The sequence below is a fragment of the Bacillus rossius genome, chromosome 8 (genome assembly GCF_032445375.1).
Source record: "Bacillus rossius redtenbacheri isolate Brsri chromosome 8, Brsri_v3, whole genome shotgun sequence".
Taxonomy (NCBI): Eukaryota; Metazoa; Arthropoda; class Insecta; order Phasmatodea; family Bacillidae; genus Bacillus; species Bacillus rossius.
Window position 1 is genome coordinate 58,296,118 of NC_086336.1, and position 20,055 is coordinate 58,316,172.

Below are 20,055 nucleotides of genomic sequence, written 5' to 3' on the forward strand. Positions count from 1 at the left end.
TTACTTTCTAAAGGTTATATCAAAAACATTCTATATAATTTTAACAGAAATTGTTCCTACATTAGTTTTATGGCAATGGTTTTGATTATCTTCGTGTAGTGAAAGTTTATTTATGTCAGAAGGGAAAAATAAAGTTTATTGTACTGTTGTCTACACTTCTTCGTGAAGCGAGCAAATATTTGCCGCCAGTGCCAATTTATTTGAGTGTCTGTTGTGTGCTACTTGAATGATTATGTGAATTATATTGTGGGGTTTGACGATATGTTTCCACAAGAATATTTATTGTTATACCAGTTTAACTAAGAGCAAATACGATGGATAGGCGAAGAAGGCCACCGGAACCAGTTCCTTTCGATAAAGTAAGTTATTAAGTTACACTGAGTAATACATAAGTCTTGAATAAAGGATTGATTTGGTTTTAAAAAAGTATACATTGTTGTACATTTAATCATTATTTCTTATTATAATTTGTAACTTCCAATACGTCTCATCACAAACTAAATGTATTGTTTCCATCATTGATAGTCAAATACAATTTTGAACTTAGGTACAATAAAGTCCTTGTTTTCATCACTAAAGTTTTGAAATGAAACTCCCAATTTTGTTTGATGAAATAAATTTACTAGCTAAGATGATTTTATTTATTAGTTAAAATTTATTTGAAAAATAGGGCATGAATTTTATGTTTAACCCAGAGCTATGCGAAATCAGTCTTGACAAATAGGTGAGATAACCGTATTGTGAATGTATACGAATTACAATATTTGGGTTTCTTTCAAAAGTTTTATACAAACACACACACATAGTAGAACCTCGATTATCCGTGACCCGATTAACCGGGCATTCAATTAAAAATTAAACAAATTTTTTTGGGGGGGAAAAAGCAAGCCCGTGAAGTGTAATTCATTATGTAAGGGACAAAAAAGGAGTAAAAAAGTAGAAACGGACGAGAATTGCCCGTGAGAATAAACACTAGGGTTAAGCTGGATTAGAGGTACGGAACAACTGTCCTTCCTTCCTAGAATCACTTCCTGCCCTTCATGTCAGTACTACTTGTACATCTGTTTTGTATAAATTACAAAATTTTGCTGTATTGTATAACCTAAATACATTTGATTTTCGTGTATCTGTGGTGCTGACATTCCCCCCATTACCCTGGTTAATCAAGGTTCTACTCTCTCTCTACACACACATACATATTTACTTACATACATATATGCATTATCTTATTTTTTTGTTTCCCTTATAGTTTAGTGTGAATTAATAAATAGCTGACTAATATTTTTTTGTAATAACGAATATCATATTATGTTCACAGCCCACAGTAAAGCCTCGTGTGCCTGAGCTGTCTCTTGTACTTGATGGTGACAACCAGAGAAATATATCTCACCATTCTTCAGATGGAAACGGAATGGATGTGCAAAATCGCTTCCCGAGCAATTATGTGGAAGACAATGCAGGTGAAGCAGCAGGTACGAAGGCTAGAGCCATTACAAAGGTGTCAGGTAGTAGTGACATCCAGAGCTCAAATGACTTGCAGTCTTACAAAGCGTGGAGGATGAAACACAAACTTTATTTACCAAGTGAAACGGAAAGAAAAAATGCTATTGCTGGGAGTAACCGTGATGGCAGACCTGAATGTGGTGTATTTGGTGATAATCCACAGTCTAAGGTTTTACACACGGTAGGTAGATCTCAGGTCAATGTGCAGGATAAATTTTACTGCGAAACATCTCGTGAATTTGACAGTGATGATTATGAAAAATACAATTCTGATGCTGCAAAGAACTACATGCATTTCTTAGAAAGCAGTCTTCGATTAAAATACGACAAAGAGCCCCAAAAAACAGCAAATGGAGATATGCAAAATAAAAATAGGAATTGTGGCAGTACAGATCAGAGAAACGGCATGTCATCAAATTGTGAAGAGGAACAACATGTAAGGAAATCACCTTTGGGACTTTCAACCGATGATCGTGTGTTTGATGCGACACAAAATCGGGAACTGGCGGCCAAGGAGGTTAATCCATTGAATGATTATCCAGAGATAATAGGGGAGGAGATCCTGGAGGGAGACTCAAGTTCTCTCCATACACAGATGCCTCAAACTGTAATGCATCAAGCTGAATCAGACTGTAGAAGACCAGGAGAAAATTTTCCATCACATCCACAGATGGTGTCCAGCAGCACCAGCCCACCACAGCAGAACAAATTTCAAAGAATGACTATCCAACAACAAATGTGCCAAGAGAGGTATGAGACAGCAAACACTAGCCTCACACATAAACCCTCGAGTCCACACCGTCAGATGCCATCGCCTTCTGCGTGGAAAATGGATGTGGGACAGACTCAAACTTTCCAAAACTTGCCCTCAGGTGAAGTGCCGATTCTCGATAAAGTTCCTTCAAGTCGTCAACCTCTGGCCAGTGGAAGTCAATCATTACCTGTTAATACTTACCCGTATGCTGCATCCAGACATGAGCAATTTAATCCTCAGGTGCATCGTGACCAATCACAGCCGTCTCAGCCTTGGGCATTGGCTAGAGAATACAGTGGTGAGCATGTGTTAAGAACAGAGGAAGTTTGTAAACGAACAGAAGTCTACCAACAGCAGCCCTCGAGTTATGTACCTGCGACCTATCAACTGCACGGTGCACCCAGACAGGCAGAGTTCAACCCCAGTGTGAATCGTGGAGTAGTTGACCAACCACACAACAGGTATAATGGTGATAATTTACTAAGAACAGAGGAAGTTGGTAAACAAACAGAAGTTTATCAACAGCAGCCTTCGAGCTATGTACCTGCGGGCCATCAACTGCACAGTGCACCCAGACAGGCAGAGTTCAACCCCAGGTTGCATCGTAGAGTAGTCGACGAATCACACCCGAGGGTAGCACACAGAGAGTATAGTGGTGAACATTTGTTAAGAACAGAGGAGGTTGGGGGACGAACAGACATCTACCAGCAGCAGCCCTCGAGCTATGTACCCTCTGTACCTGTGGGTACACCCAGACAGGCAGAGTTCAACCCCAGTGTGCATCGTGGAGTAGTCGACCAACAACACCCGACGGCAGCACGCAGAGTGTACGGTGGTGAGCGTTACGCAAAGACAGTTGGAGGTGATTTGCCACAGACCTGTGTTTCTGCTGAAGTGCAATTCTTGGGGTCTCAGCGTTCACCTGCAAGGAGTCTGGGACCATCAAACAAGTCAGTGGGATTCTCGACAGGAAATTCTGTTGGTGATCCCACAAACAGGGAGCCAGAAAATAAAATACAGCTGCCTTGCACAGACTATGCAACTTTTAGGGCTACACAGTTTAATAGTGCTGCAGCTAACAGCGTAGGACAGCCAGTTGGAGAGTATCCAGCCAGGACATTTGTACCCTACTGCAACGAGACGGTGCATAAGTCGTGTAGACATACGGGAGATGGTATTTCATGCTGTGGGGAGCAGAGAAATGGTTGCTGTCCAAGAGAAAACTCGTCCCTGGGTGGACAGTGCAGTACACCACAGTGCCACCTGCCAGATGCGTCAGCGGGAAAGACTCGAGCTCACCGAGCCAAGAAGGGCGGCAGCCTGCACGGCTGCAGAGATGTGCAGCTGCTCTCGGCCGTGCAAGAGACGGAGGAGGGTGTGGCGCGGAGGTGCGGGCACGTTCAGCCGGCAGAAGACGCAGCGCGTGGGTGTGCCGTGCGTGGGCCTCGACAGGCTTGCGGGCGCGGGTGCGTGGACGCAGGCGACCCGGTGGACCGTGCCATGCTGCTCAGCGTGATGGAGATGATGAAGCTGCAGAACAGGCAGATACAGGCGCTGCAGGATCAGCTGGGGGTGCTCATCGCCCCGCGGCACAGGGATCGCGGCAGGAAGGTGACCAGCAAGGGCACCCAGACGGACCCCGGCCAATTCGCGGTGTCCGTGGGTGTCGGTACGGAGGCAGGCGGCGAGCTGGTGCCCACCGCAGACGCCCGGGCGAGACAAGCAGGCCTGGCAGATCAGTGTCACAAGTAAGTAGCGTGGTGAACTCTTGAAACTCTGATACCGCCTTCTTTTACTTATAATTTTCAAATTACATTTACATATAATTAAAAATCATAGTCAGCTTATAGAATTACTTTCACTGTTCCTCAAAATTTAAATAATTTTACAGATATTTATTGCCACTTCATAAATTCTGTTTTGTTTAGGTCCATAATATTTGAGTATTTGATCCTCATTTTTGTTTAACTACCAGATATGATGATACAACTGACTTTAGTTGATAAAGAGAAGCCTAAACGCCAATTTTCATATTTCTAACATCAAAAATGACAAACTTTCATACGATCTTTCATTCCCGTTTATCACCCTTAGGAGATAAAATTTTCAAAATTCCTTCCTTAGTGCTCACCTACGTTGTATAAGGAACTCCTGTGCGGAAATATCATGCTTCTAACCCACCAGTTTAAGCTGTGCGTTGTTTGACTGTCAGTGTCGAGAATTTCATTAAGTAGATGTTTATTGGGTTCTTCTTCAAGGTGACGGGACCCCCGAGGTTATAGTGGGCTCGGAAGCGCTTGCGGGCTTGCCGGGTCCGCCCTCACGACCCTGCCCTTGCCTCGCCGGCCCGATGCGCTGGCGAACGCGAGCCTGGAGGGGTTGCGAGGTAGTGTTGCCGTGTGTGCAGGCACTGCGAGCTGCGCGACGCCCGCGGGCGGTCGCCCAGCGTGGACGAGTCGCTCATGCTCCGGGGGCTGGACCAGGTCGAGGTCCCGGAGCCCGCCGTCAGCCCCGTGCGTCCCATCCACGTCAGCGTGCCCTACAGCGAGTCGTCCAGCGACGAGTCGGCCAGGTACGCCCTCCTCCCCTGCGGGCAGGGTGTCTGCGTTCCGGGAAGTCAGGGAATTTTCCCCAGGGATGGTCATTTGAGTGGGAAGTGTCATGCTCCGGTCTGCCATCACCCAGACTTTGAAATAATTTTTTTTTTTAAGATGGTGTTTTACTGTGTAATGATACACACTATGAAATGGTGTATTGCGAAGTTCTGTTTGAATTTTAATTTTGAATTCTAGGCTAGCTATGGAAATGGTGGATGGAGACAGTATTTTTCTTTATTTCTCATAGAAAATTGTTTTGGTTTGGTTGCTTGATATTTTTTTGTGTGTTGGGGTTCTTTTTAACACTTTTCAAGTATGTAGGTACATAATCCAGATGACAATACAATAATTTGGTATCATTGACCTGATCTGATGGCGGAGCAAGGAGGTGGATAGTGGACTTTTCAACTTTTTAAAGTGTAATTGATAGAAGCATTTTTTTAATTTTTTTATTTTAATTTTAAGATATCCAGTGTTAGTTGGAATGTGAAGATGAATGAAATTTCATTATTAGATATCTTATACCTTTTTGATATCAAATGCTAATGACTTCTCGGGGAAACTATCGAGTAGTAATCATTAACTTAACACATTAATAAAATTATTATACTAATGATTTAACAAAACCATCATTTGAAAATGAAATGCTTGTGTACCTAGTACAAAAATCTGCTGGCATTGTCCAAGGAGGAAGACAACAGTCGAGGATAAGGCTTTTGTGAAACTAAAGCAATATTTTTTTCTCTTTTTTTTTTCAGCGTGCAGTCTGGTAAAATAGAAGCTCAGTACATGCAGACTCAGACTCAACAAGAGAACTGCATGGGCTGGACATTCTACAATAGAGTGGTAGTAAGTTGAAGTTAACCTAACATTTTTATTTTAATTCGGCCATTTAATTAGAAATTGTGACCATCTTCGTCTGCATTTTGGCTCGTAGCGACTGTGTTTCGCCAGGTGCAACCAGGTTTGGGGCCTCACTAGTTGTGTACTTCAAGTAACTTTTTACTGAAGGACTTAATCTACGCTATTTTTTTCTTCTTAATCTTCATCGCCCGAGCAAAAAGCAATTATCGACAATTGGATGGATGAGCTGAATGCGTGAGAAAAATATTGAATGTGATTGGATACGGTTGTTTCGTCTTTCGGACAATAAAAAAAAACCTCTCAAATGAAAAAGAAGGAAAATCTTTTTATTTGATTAAGTGAAGTGTAATAAAGTAAACGTGTTTTCTCAGATTATGAAATTATATAATCTTAACTTCATTCTTACCTAATTTTTATTTTGTCGTTAAATTAGGTTTTAAATGTAAAAAAAAAAAAATATTGTGAATTGGACTATACTCGAATATGGAGCTTTTCTTTTAGTACTTAAGTTTTATGATTTCAGTTTAACCTAATTGTGTGGTATTTATGAGAGTTTAAATATCTGCGGAATGTGGTTGAGGGTAAAGTTACAGACGTTGATAATGAAAACAGGAATATTGTATATTAGTGCAAGGAGTGTAAAATAAGGCTTGTTCGGGACGTGTGTGAACCAGGGCCAGGTGAACAAGATCCTGGAGGCGTCGCCCCCTGCGGACGCGACGAGGGCTCGCCCGAGCATCCCCGGTCACGCGGCTGGTCCCGAGTGTGTCCCCCAGGCGGCCGCAGGGCACTGCTGCGACCCGGGGGTCGGTGGGTGCGACCGGGAGTGGGCGGATCAGGCTGCCCTCGGCAAGAGGTATCGCTGCTGCCCTGTGTGGCTCCAGGGAAAGGAGTACGCATGAGAGGCACCACCAAAATTACCCTCACATTTTTTTGTACAAGTAAAATTTGTAGTACATGTAATATATAAATTTTTGTGCAATTAATTGTCATAATGGTTCACTTTTTTTTTCTCAAGCTAGGAGGACTTATTTATTTACTGCAGGATACATTATTTAAATATTCAATGTATAAATTCTTTACATTACATAATTAAATTCGTCACAACAATGATCATTTTACTGCTGATACACAATCTCGAATATACTGTATTTACCTTATGATGTCATAATGAATACTTTTGTACTTAATTTGTACGTGTTTCTTTGTGATGGAAATAAATTTCAGTTTCTTATTTGAACTCTTCACTTTCTTTATGTCTTGAAAGTAGTGTAGTGAAGTGTATTTGATCAGTCATGTTCTTGCGACATGAGAATCTGCAACGGGTAAATGTCTCTAATATCATGGCTGTGAGTGATCACATTATTGTTTTTGTTCTTAAAGTTGTTATTCTTTGTAATTATATGTATGTATGTATGTATGTATGTATGTGTGTGTGTATATATATATATACGTATATATATATATATATATATATATATATATATATATATGTGTGTGTGTGTGTGTGTGTGTATATATATATGTATATATATATAATGAAACCTACATAATTACTTATTTGTGTGTAAAACTATGAAAATAAACTCTGGTTATAAAAAATACATGTAGTCTCTAAAATGTTATTTATGAGTTGTGATGAGAAACTTACTGCCCAAGTCATCAAATTCCCTAATATTTTTTAATTTTATATATTCAAAAAAATTTAACTTGGTCTAAATAATTTGAGAATTCATAATCCCTAAAATCACTCTTGGAAAAATTAAGTATTATTTTATTTAATTTATTATTTTAGTCCACACATCATTACCTCCACTTTCTTATTAAACATTTATGATTTAATTTTTTTCTAATGATGGGGCATTGAGTTTTGGAAGGTTCTGTGTGTGTGTGTGTTAATGTATTATAATATGTATTGAATAATAAGACCATACGTATATTGGTTGATCACATGCAATAACTAGACAATATTTTATGGTTTTATTTTCAGGCCAGTTGCATTTTTAAAACAGTAGATTTCAGTGTTATTGTTATTATTTCTTATGAAAACTTTTATTTAAAAAGATAGCATATTAATTAATAATTTTAATACTTGATATTAATTTCTTGTAAACTGTCATTTTGACTGATACGTGATGCACTTTTTCAATATAATGATTTGTAAGTAACTAATAATAGTTGCAAGATTACCTAATAAATGTAAACTTTTTCCAAAATATTTTTTATTAAATTGTAGTACACACTTCATGTTAAATAAATTACTTTCATTGAATTTATATTTAAAAGATTAGGGAATTTATCATTAGAGTTAAGTTTGGATTGAAAATGCTGATTACCGTAGTTTCATGATTTTAATTGTATTTCAGAGCTTTGTGGTGTATTAACTTGATTTCCGGTGTTATATTGTGTATTGAAGTACTTTTCACTTTTTCAGTGTTATTTCGGTTTTATCGTAATTGACGATGTAATCTTGTCCCTAGTAATAACAGATTTTTCCGTTGCCAATTTTTTTTTTAAATTTTTCATTATATTTTTCAGTTTTCTCCTATAAACACTGAGTATCTGTTTCCAGGGTGACTTTCAACCCTGGGTTCGGTCCTCTTGCTGACCCTGTGGCTGTGAACAACAGCAACGAATCAGAGTTGAGCCTTCGCATGAACGCTCTTGCCTTGAAGTACCTGAAAGATGACCAGCTTACCGAGTTTGCCAGGCTCTCTGCGGGTGAGTGTCATCGACCTATCACAAATGGTCAGAGTGGCTGATACTTCAAGAACGACTCCAAGTCCAAGATCCAAGTCGGTCCACTTTCCTGTTTCCTCCCACCAAGGCATTCTGGATTCAGTTTCCAGCAGAATCGAACCTGAATATTCCACTAGTGGGAAATTGTGTCCGTGGGTTTTCTCCCGCCCATTCATCTCTCAGTGCTTCGTACTCATGATCCGTCACTGACTAAGGAGCCAGGTGTCGACTAGACGTTTTAAACCTTCATTTATTCATTCGTTTACTTATTCATTTATTCTGGTCCAAAATCCAAAAGTATTTATTTTTTTCTATCTGCTCTATATACATGTGTGTTTGTTTTAGTTTTGTCTGCCTAATTACTAGAGATAAGTTTTTATGGTTTAAATTTAAAAAAAATTTTGGTGATACTTTTTTTATTTTTTTTATGAATTATGTTTATTCACAAAGAGAGCACATTTAACATCAAATATGACGTGTACATTTATTTGATATGCTGGTTAACTCTTATGTTTTTGTTGTATTTTGGTACTTTATGGTCTATTAACTTGTATATTGGTGTTGTATAGTGTATTGACATTTTGGTTTTATTGAAACCCAACATATAATCTTGTCCTTAATAATGATGTAATAGTCACTCGTCATTTTCGGAGTTTTCATAGCCTACAAATTGACTTGGGTCTTCACAGTTTAAAAAACTTTATTTTTGTCACGAAGATCCGTAATCGGGATGAAAAGGGACCGCAGGTGCTGCTGTCGCAGGCGGGGCGAAGGGACCGGAGAGGCTGCAGGACGTGACAGTGTACGGCATGGCCACCCAGACCACCAACCTGTCCTTCGCCACCATGCGCTACCTGGAGCGCTACCACTTGATCCCCCCGTCGGAGAACGCGGTCGGTGAGTGAGCGCGCGAGTTCGGTCCCCTCCTGCACAGTCACAACTTGATAATACAAACTTAAATTAAAGGGATCATTATTTGGTCACTTTGTAATAACCAAACCATTAACAAAATTTAATCACAATTTTTTACAGCAATTGTACTTTTTTTTAGGGATCGTATTTTAGGATGGCTTCACATGTGGCTCAAAAATTATATTATACTGTATCACATTTAAAAGAATTTAATACAGAAGAATAAAGCAATTGTTTAGAAATTTCCTTCAAAAATATCATACTAGTCTTTTGGAAGAATAAAATTTCTGAAAGCAACTGCACCAGTATTATTGGTGGCATTGCAGATCCTTACCAGTGTCCAAATTAAAAAAAAATACCTTTTATATAATAGTTTTCAGTAAGACAGTGTGTCAGCTGACATGTAGGTTCCAGGTTGTGGTGACCTAGTTTTGTACTATTTGTATTTTATTGTCGTGAATATTATTTTTATTAGTGTATATTTAATTTTATTCAGAATAAGCAATTTAACTATGTTTTTACTAGTTTTCACAAGGTTACCTAGATTACTTTTTATGTGAATGATATTTTATTATTTTTCAGTATTTTAGTTTATTAAAATTTTTTTGTAACTACAGTAGAACCCCGATTTAACGAAGTGCTATGGTTACCGAAAATGTTTACTCTAAATCGATGTTTCGTTAAATCCGATTTACCGATTTTCAATGACCCCCGCACTCATAATCGCGTCCCTACGTTTCCATATCGTAGACAGGGTCGACGGCGATATCTTGTGCTGCCGTGCTATCTCAGACTTTGTCAACTTTCCATCTTAAACGTGTTTGATCTCGCTCGTACGGCCCCCGGTTCGTACGAACACCTCAGTCGTACGTACAGATTTTCAGAAACCGTGAAAAATTAGGCAAAAAAATATCTCAGTCAGCTGTTGTTACGGCGTGGCGTAGCCGCCGGCTGGCTCTCTCTGTTCGCTGAGCTGCGCATGCGCTGTATAACTCACTCAACTCTCCGCCCAGACTCGTGACCTTCCATCAGCAGCCAGCCAATAGACGCGAGCTTAGCGGAAAAAAAAAATAAAAGCTCCACCGCCCGTGTCCCAGTTTTGTCCAGTTCTAATACCAGTAACATAAACGAATCGTCAAAAAAACGTAACAAAGCCGATATCCAAAAACAGTAAATAAAGTCATGTACAGTAGAATCCCGCCGATGCACGCGGCAGTGTCTAGCTGAGCTCGGCGTTTCCACTATCGCACGAAAAGCCGTCTCAGCTGCCATGTTATCTTACCTGCCCGCACACACTAAAAGCCAATGTGGTAGCTTCTACCGTCCGGCCAGGCTGGCGGTAGCGGTGGCTTGACGTCATATGACGTGACGCTTACCTCTCCCATCCCCTGCTAATTCTTCAAGGCTCATCCCTCCCAGAGCTACAAACCATGTAAACCCCCCCCCCCCCCCCCTTTTATCAACTAACATTTCAACACATTCCCTCCCTTATTATAAACTTCTGCGTGAGAAACTGTCAGCATCCTCCTCCCCTCCCACACCGCGTGCGACAAAAGCCAGGTTGTATAGTCCATTCTCGGTAAAATAAATATTTTTATGGGCTTACACGACTGTCCTTCGCCGTTAATAAATACTTTATAAGTTTAAGTTATTATGATACAATTTGTTTATTAGTCACACAGCAGTTTCTGCTGAAAAATCACTAATACCTCGAATTTTATTGAATAGAAACATTTAGCAGGGCCGTAAATATATTTATTTTAATGCATAGTTACTTTTCCATCTGCATTCCAACGTTTTTTTGTTTTTTTTTCCGCTGCGAAGGGACGTGAGAAAGATAATTGCTTGAGCTGTCAAAATAAACATCATTGACGGCAAGGGCGGGAGCGCATCCTGTCGGTCTGTCGCTGTGATTATCTACTCCAAAACATCAAAGTCCGAACAGCACTTATAAAAAATGTATTCCAAATACTAAACACCCGCACAAAGCTCTTACTGACAATAATAATGGCGTATTGGTGTGACGTGGTCACAAGTTGAAGAAACCTGGAGGATGGGAAAAGGAATATTTGGAAACGTGTGATTATTGGCTAGCACTGTTACTATGCGGGCGTGATTGGAAGATAACGTCACCACGTTATCTTCAAGCCAGGGACAAGAAAGGGGGAGGGGGATGCGGACAAAGAAACCCTTCATGACGTCATGTGTCGCGGACAGTCTATCTGTCCAGGCGCGCGCAATGGCACGCACCTACGCAATTCAGTTACAGCGCCCGGAGTTTCTAAGCAATTTGAACAATTTTTTTTTTATTTTTATCGTGATTGGACAGATGATGCAAAGGCACATATTAATATATAGTACCTCCATTCTATTACTGACACCACAGAGTGTATTTTTTTAATAAGTTTCCGTTACAATTTACTTTCATTTTTTGGAAATCTATATTATTATTTTAATAAATTGGTGTTTTTTGATGGTTCCTGAAAACCTTTACGTTAAATCGCTGTTTTCGTTAAATCCGTGTTCGCAAAATCGGGGTTCTACTGTATATTTTTATGTGTGTATTTCATATTGTGTTTGTGACATATCTAAATTATGGACAGTTGTTTCTTAGTGAAAGAAAGTTGCGTGATGCCGTGGGGCCGGAATGATAGACAATATTTATCGCATTCTGTTTCTGAGAGGGAAGAGACGTTCGCCAAAACTGTGGGAAAGCTCTGTGACTGGGGAATCACGGAATAGTAATTGTGAGACAAGTTTTTGTACCCAATAGGAAGAAATTTTTAGGGGGAAAGTCCTCTGCTTAGTAATTGTTCAAGGATTTTGTGTGTCTTTTGTACTGTGTTTTGACTGCCTAGTCATTGTTCAGCAGTAAGCTGGAGCGGTTGCGTGTGGATGGTGGCTCACAAAATCGTTTACATAATCCAACGAGAGACAATTTGACATCAGTGGTCTGAGCACAGCCACCAAGTAACTTTCTTTTGGCGAACATTTTGAAATTTCTCAACTACCGGCATCGGTGTTACGGGCTCATGGCAGTGCATTGGTAGGCGTAGGTTGTTGCCTCGAGAAAGTGTTTATTCTCAGCAGTTTCATGACGCAGGACTATTTTCTACCGACAAATTGTATATTTGTGGTGCTGAGGCAATGAGCCAATCGTCTGTGCTAATGTTTGGAAAAGCATCTTGAAATTAGTGTATTTAAAACTTTGGTAATAATTTTTTTTTAGTGAAAAGTGAAAGATGTTTCAAGGAATTCGTTTTTTTCAATCGCTAACATAACTTATATTTATAATCAACTAACTTTCGTGATTTCAAAGCCTTTCTTTCTTCGATACAGCATCCAACTGCATATAAATAGTTGTTGTAAGTGTTTTTTTGGACTTTTTACTTTCGCACCACCTTGCTGGACCATTATGAAACATAACATATTTCATTTGAAACTTCACATTGTGATATCTGTATTACCTAACCTTACTTTACGACAATCGTGGTCTATCTTTTGGAACAAAAAAATTATGTATTACATATTAACTGTGCTTTTGTTTTAAACATATTACTTAGCACTATACCTATGTAATTTCTATAGACTGTGAAAATAGTACTTTGTATTAATGAGAGAAGTATATTGTGTTTTATTAATGAGGTTTCACTGTATACATACCCATTCACCAAAACATTAATTTTACACCACCTTGTAAAGATTCCTTGAAGCCACGATTCGTTAGTGGCAAATTGCATAAATATTTAAATATATATACATTATATATACTTACATATATATATGTGTGTTTATATACACACACACACACACACACACATATATATATATATATATATATATATATATATATATATATATATATAAACTAAGTTTAAACATATTTTAATTGATCGAAACTTAATACTCCAGTAAATACCATAATTTTTCAGAGCTAGAGACAATGTTTTATGGTGTTATTTGTATAAAAGCTATTTTTATTACTTAACTCTACCAAACTAATGGTGCAACTGATATGCTGCATTTTTACAATAAAATAATTCATTAAGATATAGATTCAGAACAATAAAAATAAAAATTTGTAGTTTCAAAATGAATAAATAAGAGATGTACAATAAAACAAATTCAATTAATTTTTCTTGCCCGTGCACATTGGTACAATTATTTTGTCCGGATAACATACCTTTAATTTCAAACATTAAAAGATTATTATTTTTTGTTGTGATTTGAATTAAGTTTTGGTTAAATGCTACTTAATTCCATTTTACAACGTGCATTTCATTGCTATATGATGTATTAAATCGCTTTTCGATGTTATGTGGTGTTCTGGCATGCTTTTCGGCTTCATCGCAATTCACCGTATAAATTTGATGTAAGTTTTTGGACATACACCATTGCTAAGAACTTTTTCTGTTGAAGAAAACTAAAAAATAAATAAAAATAAATAAATAAATAAAAATACCCAACAGACAAAAAACACAATTGAAGCAAAAAATTGCTGTTGTCAACAGGATATAAACACCACAAAATATTCCGTAACAGGAATATGTTCAACAAACAAAGAAAAACATATTGTTCTATTCTGTTTCGGAAAACCATTGTGTTTGTTTTGTCGTGTTTTTGTCTCGTTTCAACCGCTGTGCTGATTTTTTTTGGGTTCGATATTCTTGTGTCATCGTTTGTGGTTTGTTTTTTTTCGTTCTCTTAGTACATTTTTCTTTGTTTGTCTCTGTTTGTTGACCATATTCCTGTTACGGAATATTTTGTGGTGTTTATATCCTGTTGACAACAGCAATTTTTTGCTTAAATTATGTTTTTGTCTGTTGGGTATTTTTATTTATTTATTTATTTTTATTTTAGTTTTTAGTTTTCTTCAACAGAAAAAGTTCTTAGCAATGGCGTATGTCCAAAAACTTACATCAAGTCATGTACTGCCATTGCACAAATCTTTCAAAGATAATATCACCGTATAAATTTGTCTCTAGTCATAGCTTTGTCAGAATATTGTGGTTGATAAAAGTTTGTAAATGTTTCAGGAGCTAACATGGTCTCAGGGGTGAACCCTTACATGGAGTCAAAGCCAGCTGCCAGCTGCCAACATTCTCATATTCCAGCCAAAGCCCCCAACAAAATATTGGATATATCCAAACTGAGGAAGCAGACCAAACTCTTGTGACCATATCTGAAGACTGATTTTTTTAATTTTCAAGACATTTGCATGTTTCAAAAACTTCATTTTAGTTTGAACATGTAAAAATAATACTTCTAATTTAGTATATACTTATATGTATGTATTGATGTTATTTCAATACTTTTTTGTATTTTTTTTATAAAAAATGTGTTTCTTGAGTAAATTCATTCATGAATGAAAAAAAAGTAGTTAGTTCTTGATATTTATGTTGAATTAGAAGCAGCGGGGTGAATAGAAATAGTCTGCCAACAAAATATTAAAATACCAAATTCTTCAATTACTATCACTAAATGAATACATTAAAAATTTAAACATCATTATCTTTGAGCTGACTGTTTCTGTTCACTCTGTTGCTTCTTTAACACCCACATTATGTCATGATCTTATGAGTTACTAGCAGCCCACCCTGTCTTTGCATGGATGAAATCTACTTATGTGATGTCATTGAGATGTAATAAGTAAGTACTTAATAAGTATAAAGTTCTTGTACTGCCCATAACTAAATAATTTCTTTGTAAATAATGTTGATACCTTTTACCTAATTACTTTTGAACCAATTGTGAAAGATTATAATGGTTACTGTGAATCATCCTTATAAAATAAACACAGGTATATGCTATAGCTGACTTTTTGTAGGCCTTTTTAAGATGTGCAGTTCTGTAGCACAGCATAAGCCATGTAAGCACCCTATGACTTGATTAAAAAACCTCAAGATTTCTCTGCTATCTTTAAAGTTAATATTAATGTACTATACTCATAAACCTTCTGAAAAACATTCTCTAAATGATGGTGAAAAATGCATCAAAATCCATTGAGTGGTTTGGAAGAAGTAAGCGAACAGATATCTGTAGATAGCGACTTTGATAATATTTAAAGATAAATTACAACCTGTGATGAAAAAATAATACAAAATAGCCACTTAATTATTATGATGTAAATTTTTAGAAGTAAGAGAGTTACTGTAGTTCAGCCGAAACTCCATTTGCATGTAATTCAGAATTTTGTTAGCACTAAGAACTTTTAGTAGCTTACATTAGGCTTTATCATGATCATGTGTAGTTAGTAATAATAATCTACTGCATTCAAGGGCTTATCTCATGATTAGTAAAAAAAAAAGGGGGGGGGGGGGGTTTGTTTTGTAAATGGCTCCATTATATCATTAAGAATTAACATAAGGAGTCATATTAGTTATTAAAAAGAATTTATAACAATTTGTGTGGATATTTATTACAAATTATTTCTAATTTCAGGTTCTTGCTCCTTGTAATTACTGTATTTGCCAATTAGGGATGAGAAAGGGGAAAAGACACACTTCCTTCCTGTTTTTCTCTTAGATTATCATTTGTACTGTTTGTAGTTATGTGATTATGTACTCTAATATTTATAATATACATCATGTTAACCTTAATAACTGCAGTTTTCTTCACTTTTGTTTTTGAGTTAACAGATAGTGTCAAGTCAAATACTGGGTGAGTAGGCATTAGGCAGTGATAGGAGGAATATAAATAGACTAGTTTCCACCCGGGGCAAGAACTCATCTTGGCACATTTTTTTGGTCCAAACCAACCAAACAACCAAACCCTTTCCTGACAACACCTCATATCGCCACCACATATTTTCACTATTCCAAATATTTTTTATTAAACCCTAGATGGTAAATAAATATATATTTTTTGCATTCATTTAATTTTTAATACATATAAAGTTGGATAGTGCACAAAAAATACAAGGTTTTTAAATATTTGACAGTGTACATGTACATCTATCTTTCAGTACAAATAATTCAGTTCATCTGCCCTCCAATTTTTTTCTTTTGTTCTGACACTAAGATTTCAAGTAAATAAAAGTTACTCTGCCAGTTTGGTGCCCTCCCTAAACGCAACGCCCAGGGCACAAGCCCCTTCTGCACCTGCTCTAGTTACGTCCCTGATTGATAGATGTTTTGCAATACATATTTTTTTTCTTTGCTAAACAAACCGGAATAGTAAATGAATCATTCAAAAATAGCACCAATATTTAAAAGAACTTTTGGTGATGTGTGTAGTTTTATGAGGAGAGACTAGTGAAGAAGAGCATGATAATACATTTATGTATACATATGTAGTCCATATGTAATCACACTTCCAACTAAAGGAGTGTGGTAACCAGGCAAAAGGAATTATACAGGTTGGTACCAGAAATTATTATTGTTACAAGTGGGAAAACAGGTTCGAAAAGGATAACCCAATGAATTAAATACCTTTTTATTAATTGCATAATATTTACACTATTAAGTTATAATAAATAAAATGTCTATCCACAAATTTATAGCTCCTTCATAAGGTCCATAATCTACTACACTTGAACTCCTCTCTCTACTGCTTGTCTGTTACCTATCACCTCTGTCCTAAAACACTGCTTCGCACTACTCACTCGTACGCCGAGCACACACCACAGGTCTTAATGATTGGTCCCCGGTCCACTGGTCTTCCACTCAAAGAATGTCACTCGTCATCCACCTTTGCACATCAAAATGTCACTAGCCCTCTTCACATCACTGCCTTGGAGGCTGATATTCCCATTTTTATACCCCTCAACCCCCTTCAGGAATAGTCGTGTACCCCTTGGAAGTGTCGCATCATCAGGGTCAACTTGACACCTGACGCTTCCAGAACAATGTTCTGGTTACGCAACTTTACGCAGGCGGGACTCTGGGAACATGCAGAACCCTCCAGAGACAGAGAGTTCTCCGGTTTCAATGAAAAAACTCTGTCGAAGGGGGAGCTGGGGGTTAGCAAGGTGACGCTAATCGGATTACACATGATGTAGCGGTAATGGTCTACGCCCCGCTCGCAGGCAAACGCATGGGTTGGCTGTCGAGCTTCTCATTAGAGTCTCTTAACACTACCCCCAACTTGAGCATGTTCGTCCTAAACAGGCAACATCACTTCTGGTGTGTATCCTCAAGTGGTATAAACGAACCACTTTCCTTAATGCTCTCCGGATGTGGTATTCCACACCATTTAGTAGTTTCTTGCAACTTTAAGTTTAGGGCATTTACTTTTCCTTTTTTGTAGGTTGTATAGCTACGCCAAATCACCTTCCTGAAATCCGGTCGTTTTAGCCTCCTATTCATAAGGTGTCTTCATCCAGTTCATCACTAATTGAAGGGTTTTACGAGCCTGATCGTGCGTATGTTCTGTACGCTCCACGAGAGGATAGGCACAGTCAGTGGTGCTATTTGGCGAGGATGGCTGAACTCGTGTCCAAACACAACACTCGCAGGAGACAGTCCTGTCGAATCATGAATAGCATCCGTATATGCCATCTTATTGGTGGTTGTTACAACTGTGACAAGATGATTCCACCATGCGTTCGGACTAAGGTTGTAAGGCTGTAGTCCTGGTTTTCTTTATCTCCAGTAACCGACACACCTCCTTGACAATGGTGTTCAATATCGGGCGGATCATAGATTGGCCCCAGAGAAGTCTCAGAGGCCCGAATCAGTGGTATAAAGAGGTGCGTAAAGTTTTAGTGGTGTGATGCAATGACTATGAATGCTACATGGATAATATAGTTTTCTAACTAATCTTGTTCGCCACACAAAATTTGCGGATGCGACGACATTTCTACTAGCAAGATTTATTTTCTTAATTTCCATTGTTTATCACGAGTAACATTATGGGAATGGGTGTCTGATCATTGTTTTCTAATTATGATTAGACTGGTGCACTGGTATTATTAGCATTACCCTTAGAAAGGTTTCGTAGCTCTCGGAAGTGTTACGTAAGCAAGGTAAACTTAACATTCAGAGTTGCAAGGACAGTTGCGTCGTAGCTATGCCACTTCATTTGATGCATTAAAATTTTAATTTCTTTTATGTTTTCCAATCATTAAGTAAGAGGATGTTGCAATACTTCACAAGGTTTACCATTTTAATGAGTGGTCAAGTTTGCTAAATTAGCAATACAGTGGAATAGTCAAAATGGGGCCAGGTGAGAAACAATTGTAATAATTAATGTAGATGACCTAACTCAACCAACCTTTCACACCATTTTAAAGTTTTTTTTTCTTAAAGTAGCTCATTAATCTAACTGCCCACACTTTATTTTAATATAGCTAAAAGAACTTAACCTACTGTTCTTACAATATTGTTACGAACGTGAGCAAGGCCACGTCACGCGCAGGTGCAGAGCTAGCTGGGCTGCATCACATGCCGCTGTAACATGAGATGTGTAGTGCGCACCTGGGTCACCGCTTCCCCTCCCTCCAGCCCTCAGCTCCCCGCGCGGCGCTGTTAGTTTGACATCCGAAACCTGACAGCTGCGGCGTTACGCGAGCCGCCGACATGTGTTTCGAGAGATTTCTGCCGTGTCGGCGCGGAATGACGCGACTGGCCCCAGCCGCGCTCGTGAGTTCCAGAAACGGCGGCTGATCTATAAAAAGAGGACGTCGGCCTCAGCAGGAGAGTTCAGAGAGAGAGAGAGAGAGAGTTCAGGCGGGAGCCTTCCCGCGTCGGAGCTTCCGGGGCGATAGTGCCGCGGGTGCGGCAGAGTGGCGAAGTCCTTGGACGATGGTTCCAGGGCAGGGCTTGAGTCAGTTCAGTGGAGTCGGGAGTTTTCCCGCGGCGAAGTCCCTGGACGAAGGTTCCAGGGCGAAGAGTTCAGTTCCGGGCGATAGTGTCGCGGGCGCGGCGGAGTTCCAAGCGAAGTTCCGAGCGAGGCGTCGAGTGGGATCTCGGCGAAGACAAGTGCGTCGGCGGCGGCGGAGTCCCGCGGCTGAGATCCACGAGGGGTGCTGCGGCGAGAGTTGCGCCAGAGGTGCGGCCCAGCGAGGTGTGTAGATTGTAAGAAACGAGTGACTGGTGAAGCAAAATTTTTAAGTGCAATTGATTATTTTGCAATTTTATAAGATTAATTGTAAATGACATAAGTAGTGGCCATCAATAAAACTGTGTGTGATAAAATATTTAATTGGGCTATCCTTTACGAACCTGCGGTAAATCGTAACAATATTATACTTCACATAATGTACATAACCTAACAAAACAAACCATTACAGTAGTACCTAACTACTGGTACACTATGTGAAATATCACTAAGCTACCTTAGAGAATAAATGCATGATTGAATTTTTCTCCAGAATTATCTTTTTTTCGAAAAAGGATACTATTACAACATACGGAAGAAAGTTTAATCAGATGTGTTTTCCAAGCCTTACAATTTGTTAACCTCTATCCCATTTCTGAGGTGAGATATTGCAGTTGCTTTACATATATATGTATATAAATTTGAATAGGTACTAATTACCACTTGTAAATTTCAATAGTTGTGCGCAAATAAATGACTAAAAACGGTACAGTAGACAATAGTGGTATTACTAACACAAACTCAATTCACAGCAAAAAAAATGTATTTAAGAATTATTATATTTCAAACTAAATAAGAATACGCAATGTTACTCAACAATACAAGATTCATTAAGCAGGTTTCTGCAACACCGTCAGACAACCTAAC

The 20,055-nt window shown here is 38.5% G+C and overlaps 1 protein-coding gene across 4 annotated transcripts; it reads left to right on the forward strand.

The window, feature by feature from the left end:
* Positions 1 to 16: 16 nt before the first annotated feature.
* On the forward strand, positions 17 to 14,745 carry LOC134535023 (uncharacterized). 4 transcript variants are annotated; one of them, XM_063373854.1, is made up of 8 exons: positions 17 to 359; positions 1,319 to 4,005; positions 4,665 to 4,829; positions 5,613 to 5,703; positions 6,393 to 6,574; positions 8,291 to 8,439; positions 9,220 to 9,354; positions 14,406 to 14,745. In XM_063373854.1, the coding sequence occupies exons 1-8, from the start codon at positions 315 to 317 to the stop codon at positions 14,543 to 14,545; spliced, it is 3,594 nt and encodes a 1,197-aa protein (XP_063229924.1). In that variant the 5' UTR covers positions 17 to 314; the 3' UTR covers positions 14,546 to 14,745. The 4 variants fall into 4 exon arrangements, with proteins under 4 accessions (XP_063229924.1, XP_063229922.1, XP_063229925.1 ...); XM_063373852.1 differs by having other exon boundaries at positions 111 to 359; positions 9,205 to 9,354; XM_063373855.1 differs by having other exon boundaries at positions 111 to 359; positions 9,220 to 9,350.
* The last annotated feature ends 5,310 nt before the right edge of the window (positions 14,746 to 20,055 follow it).

Coding starts and splice junctions, on each gene's coding strand:
- LOC134535023 (XM_063373852.1), top strand. CDS start 315: ATGGATAGGCGAAGAAGGCCACCGGAACCAGTTCCTTTCGATAAA. Junction 360..1,318: donor AACCAGTTCCTTTCGATAAA/GTAAGTTATTAA, acceptor TTATGTTCACAG/CCCACAGTAAAGCCTCGTGT. Junction 5,704..6,392: donor CATTCTACAATAGAGTGGTA/GTAAGTTGAAGT, acceptor TGTGTGAACCAG/GGCCAGGTGAACAAGATCCT.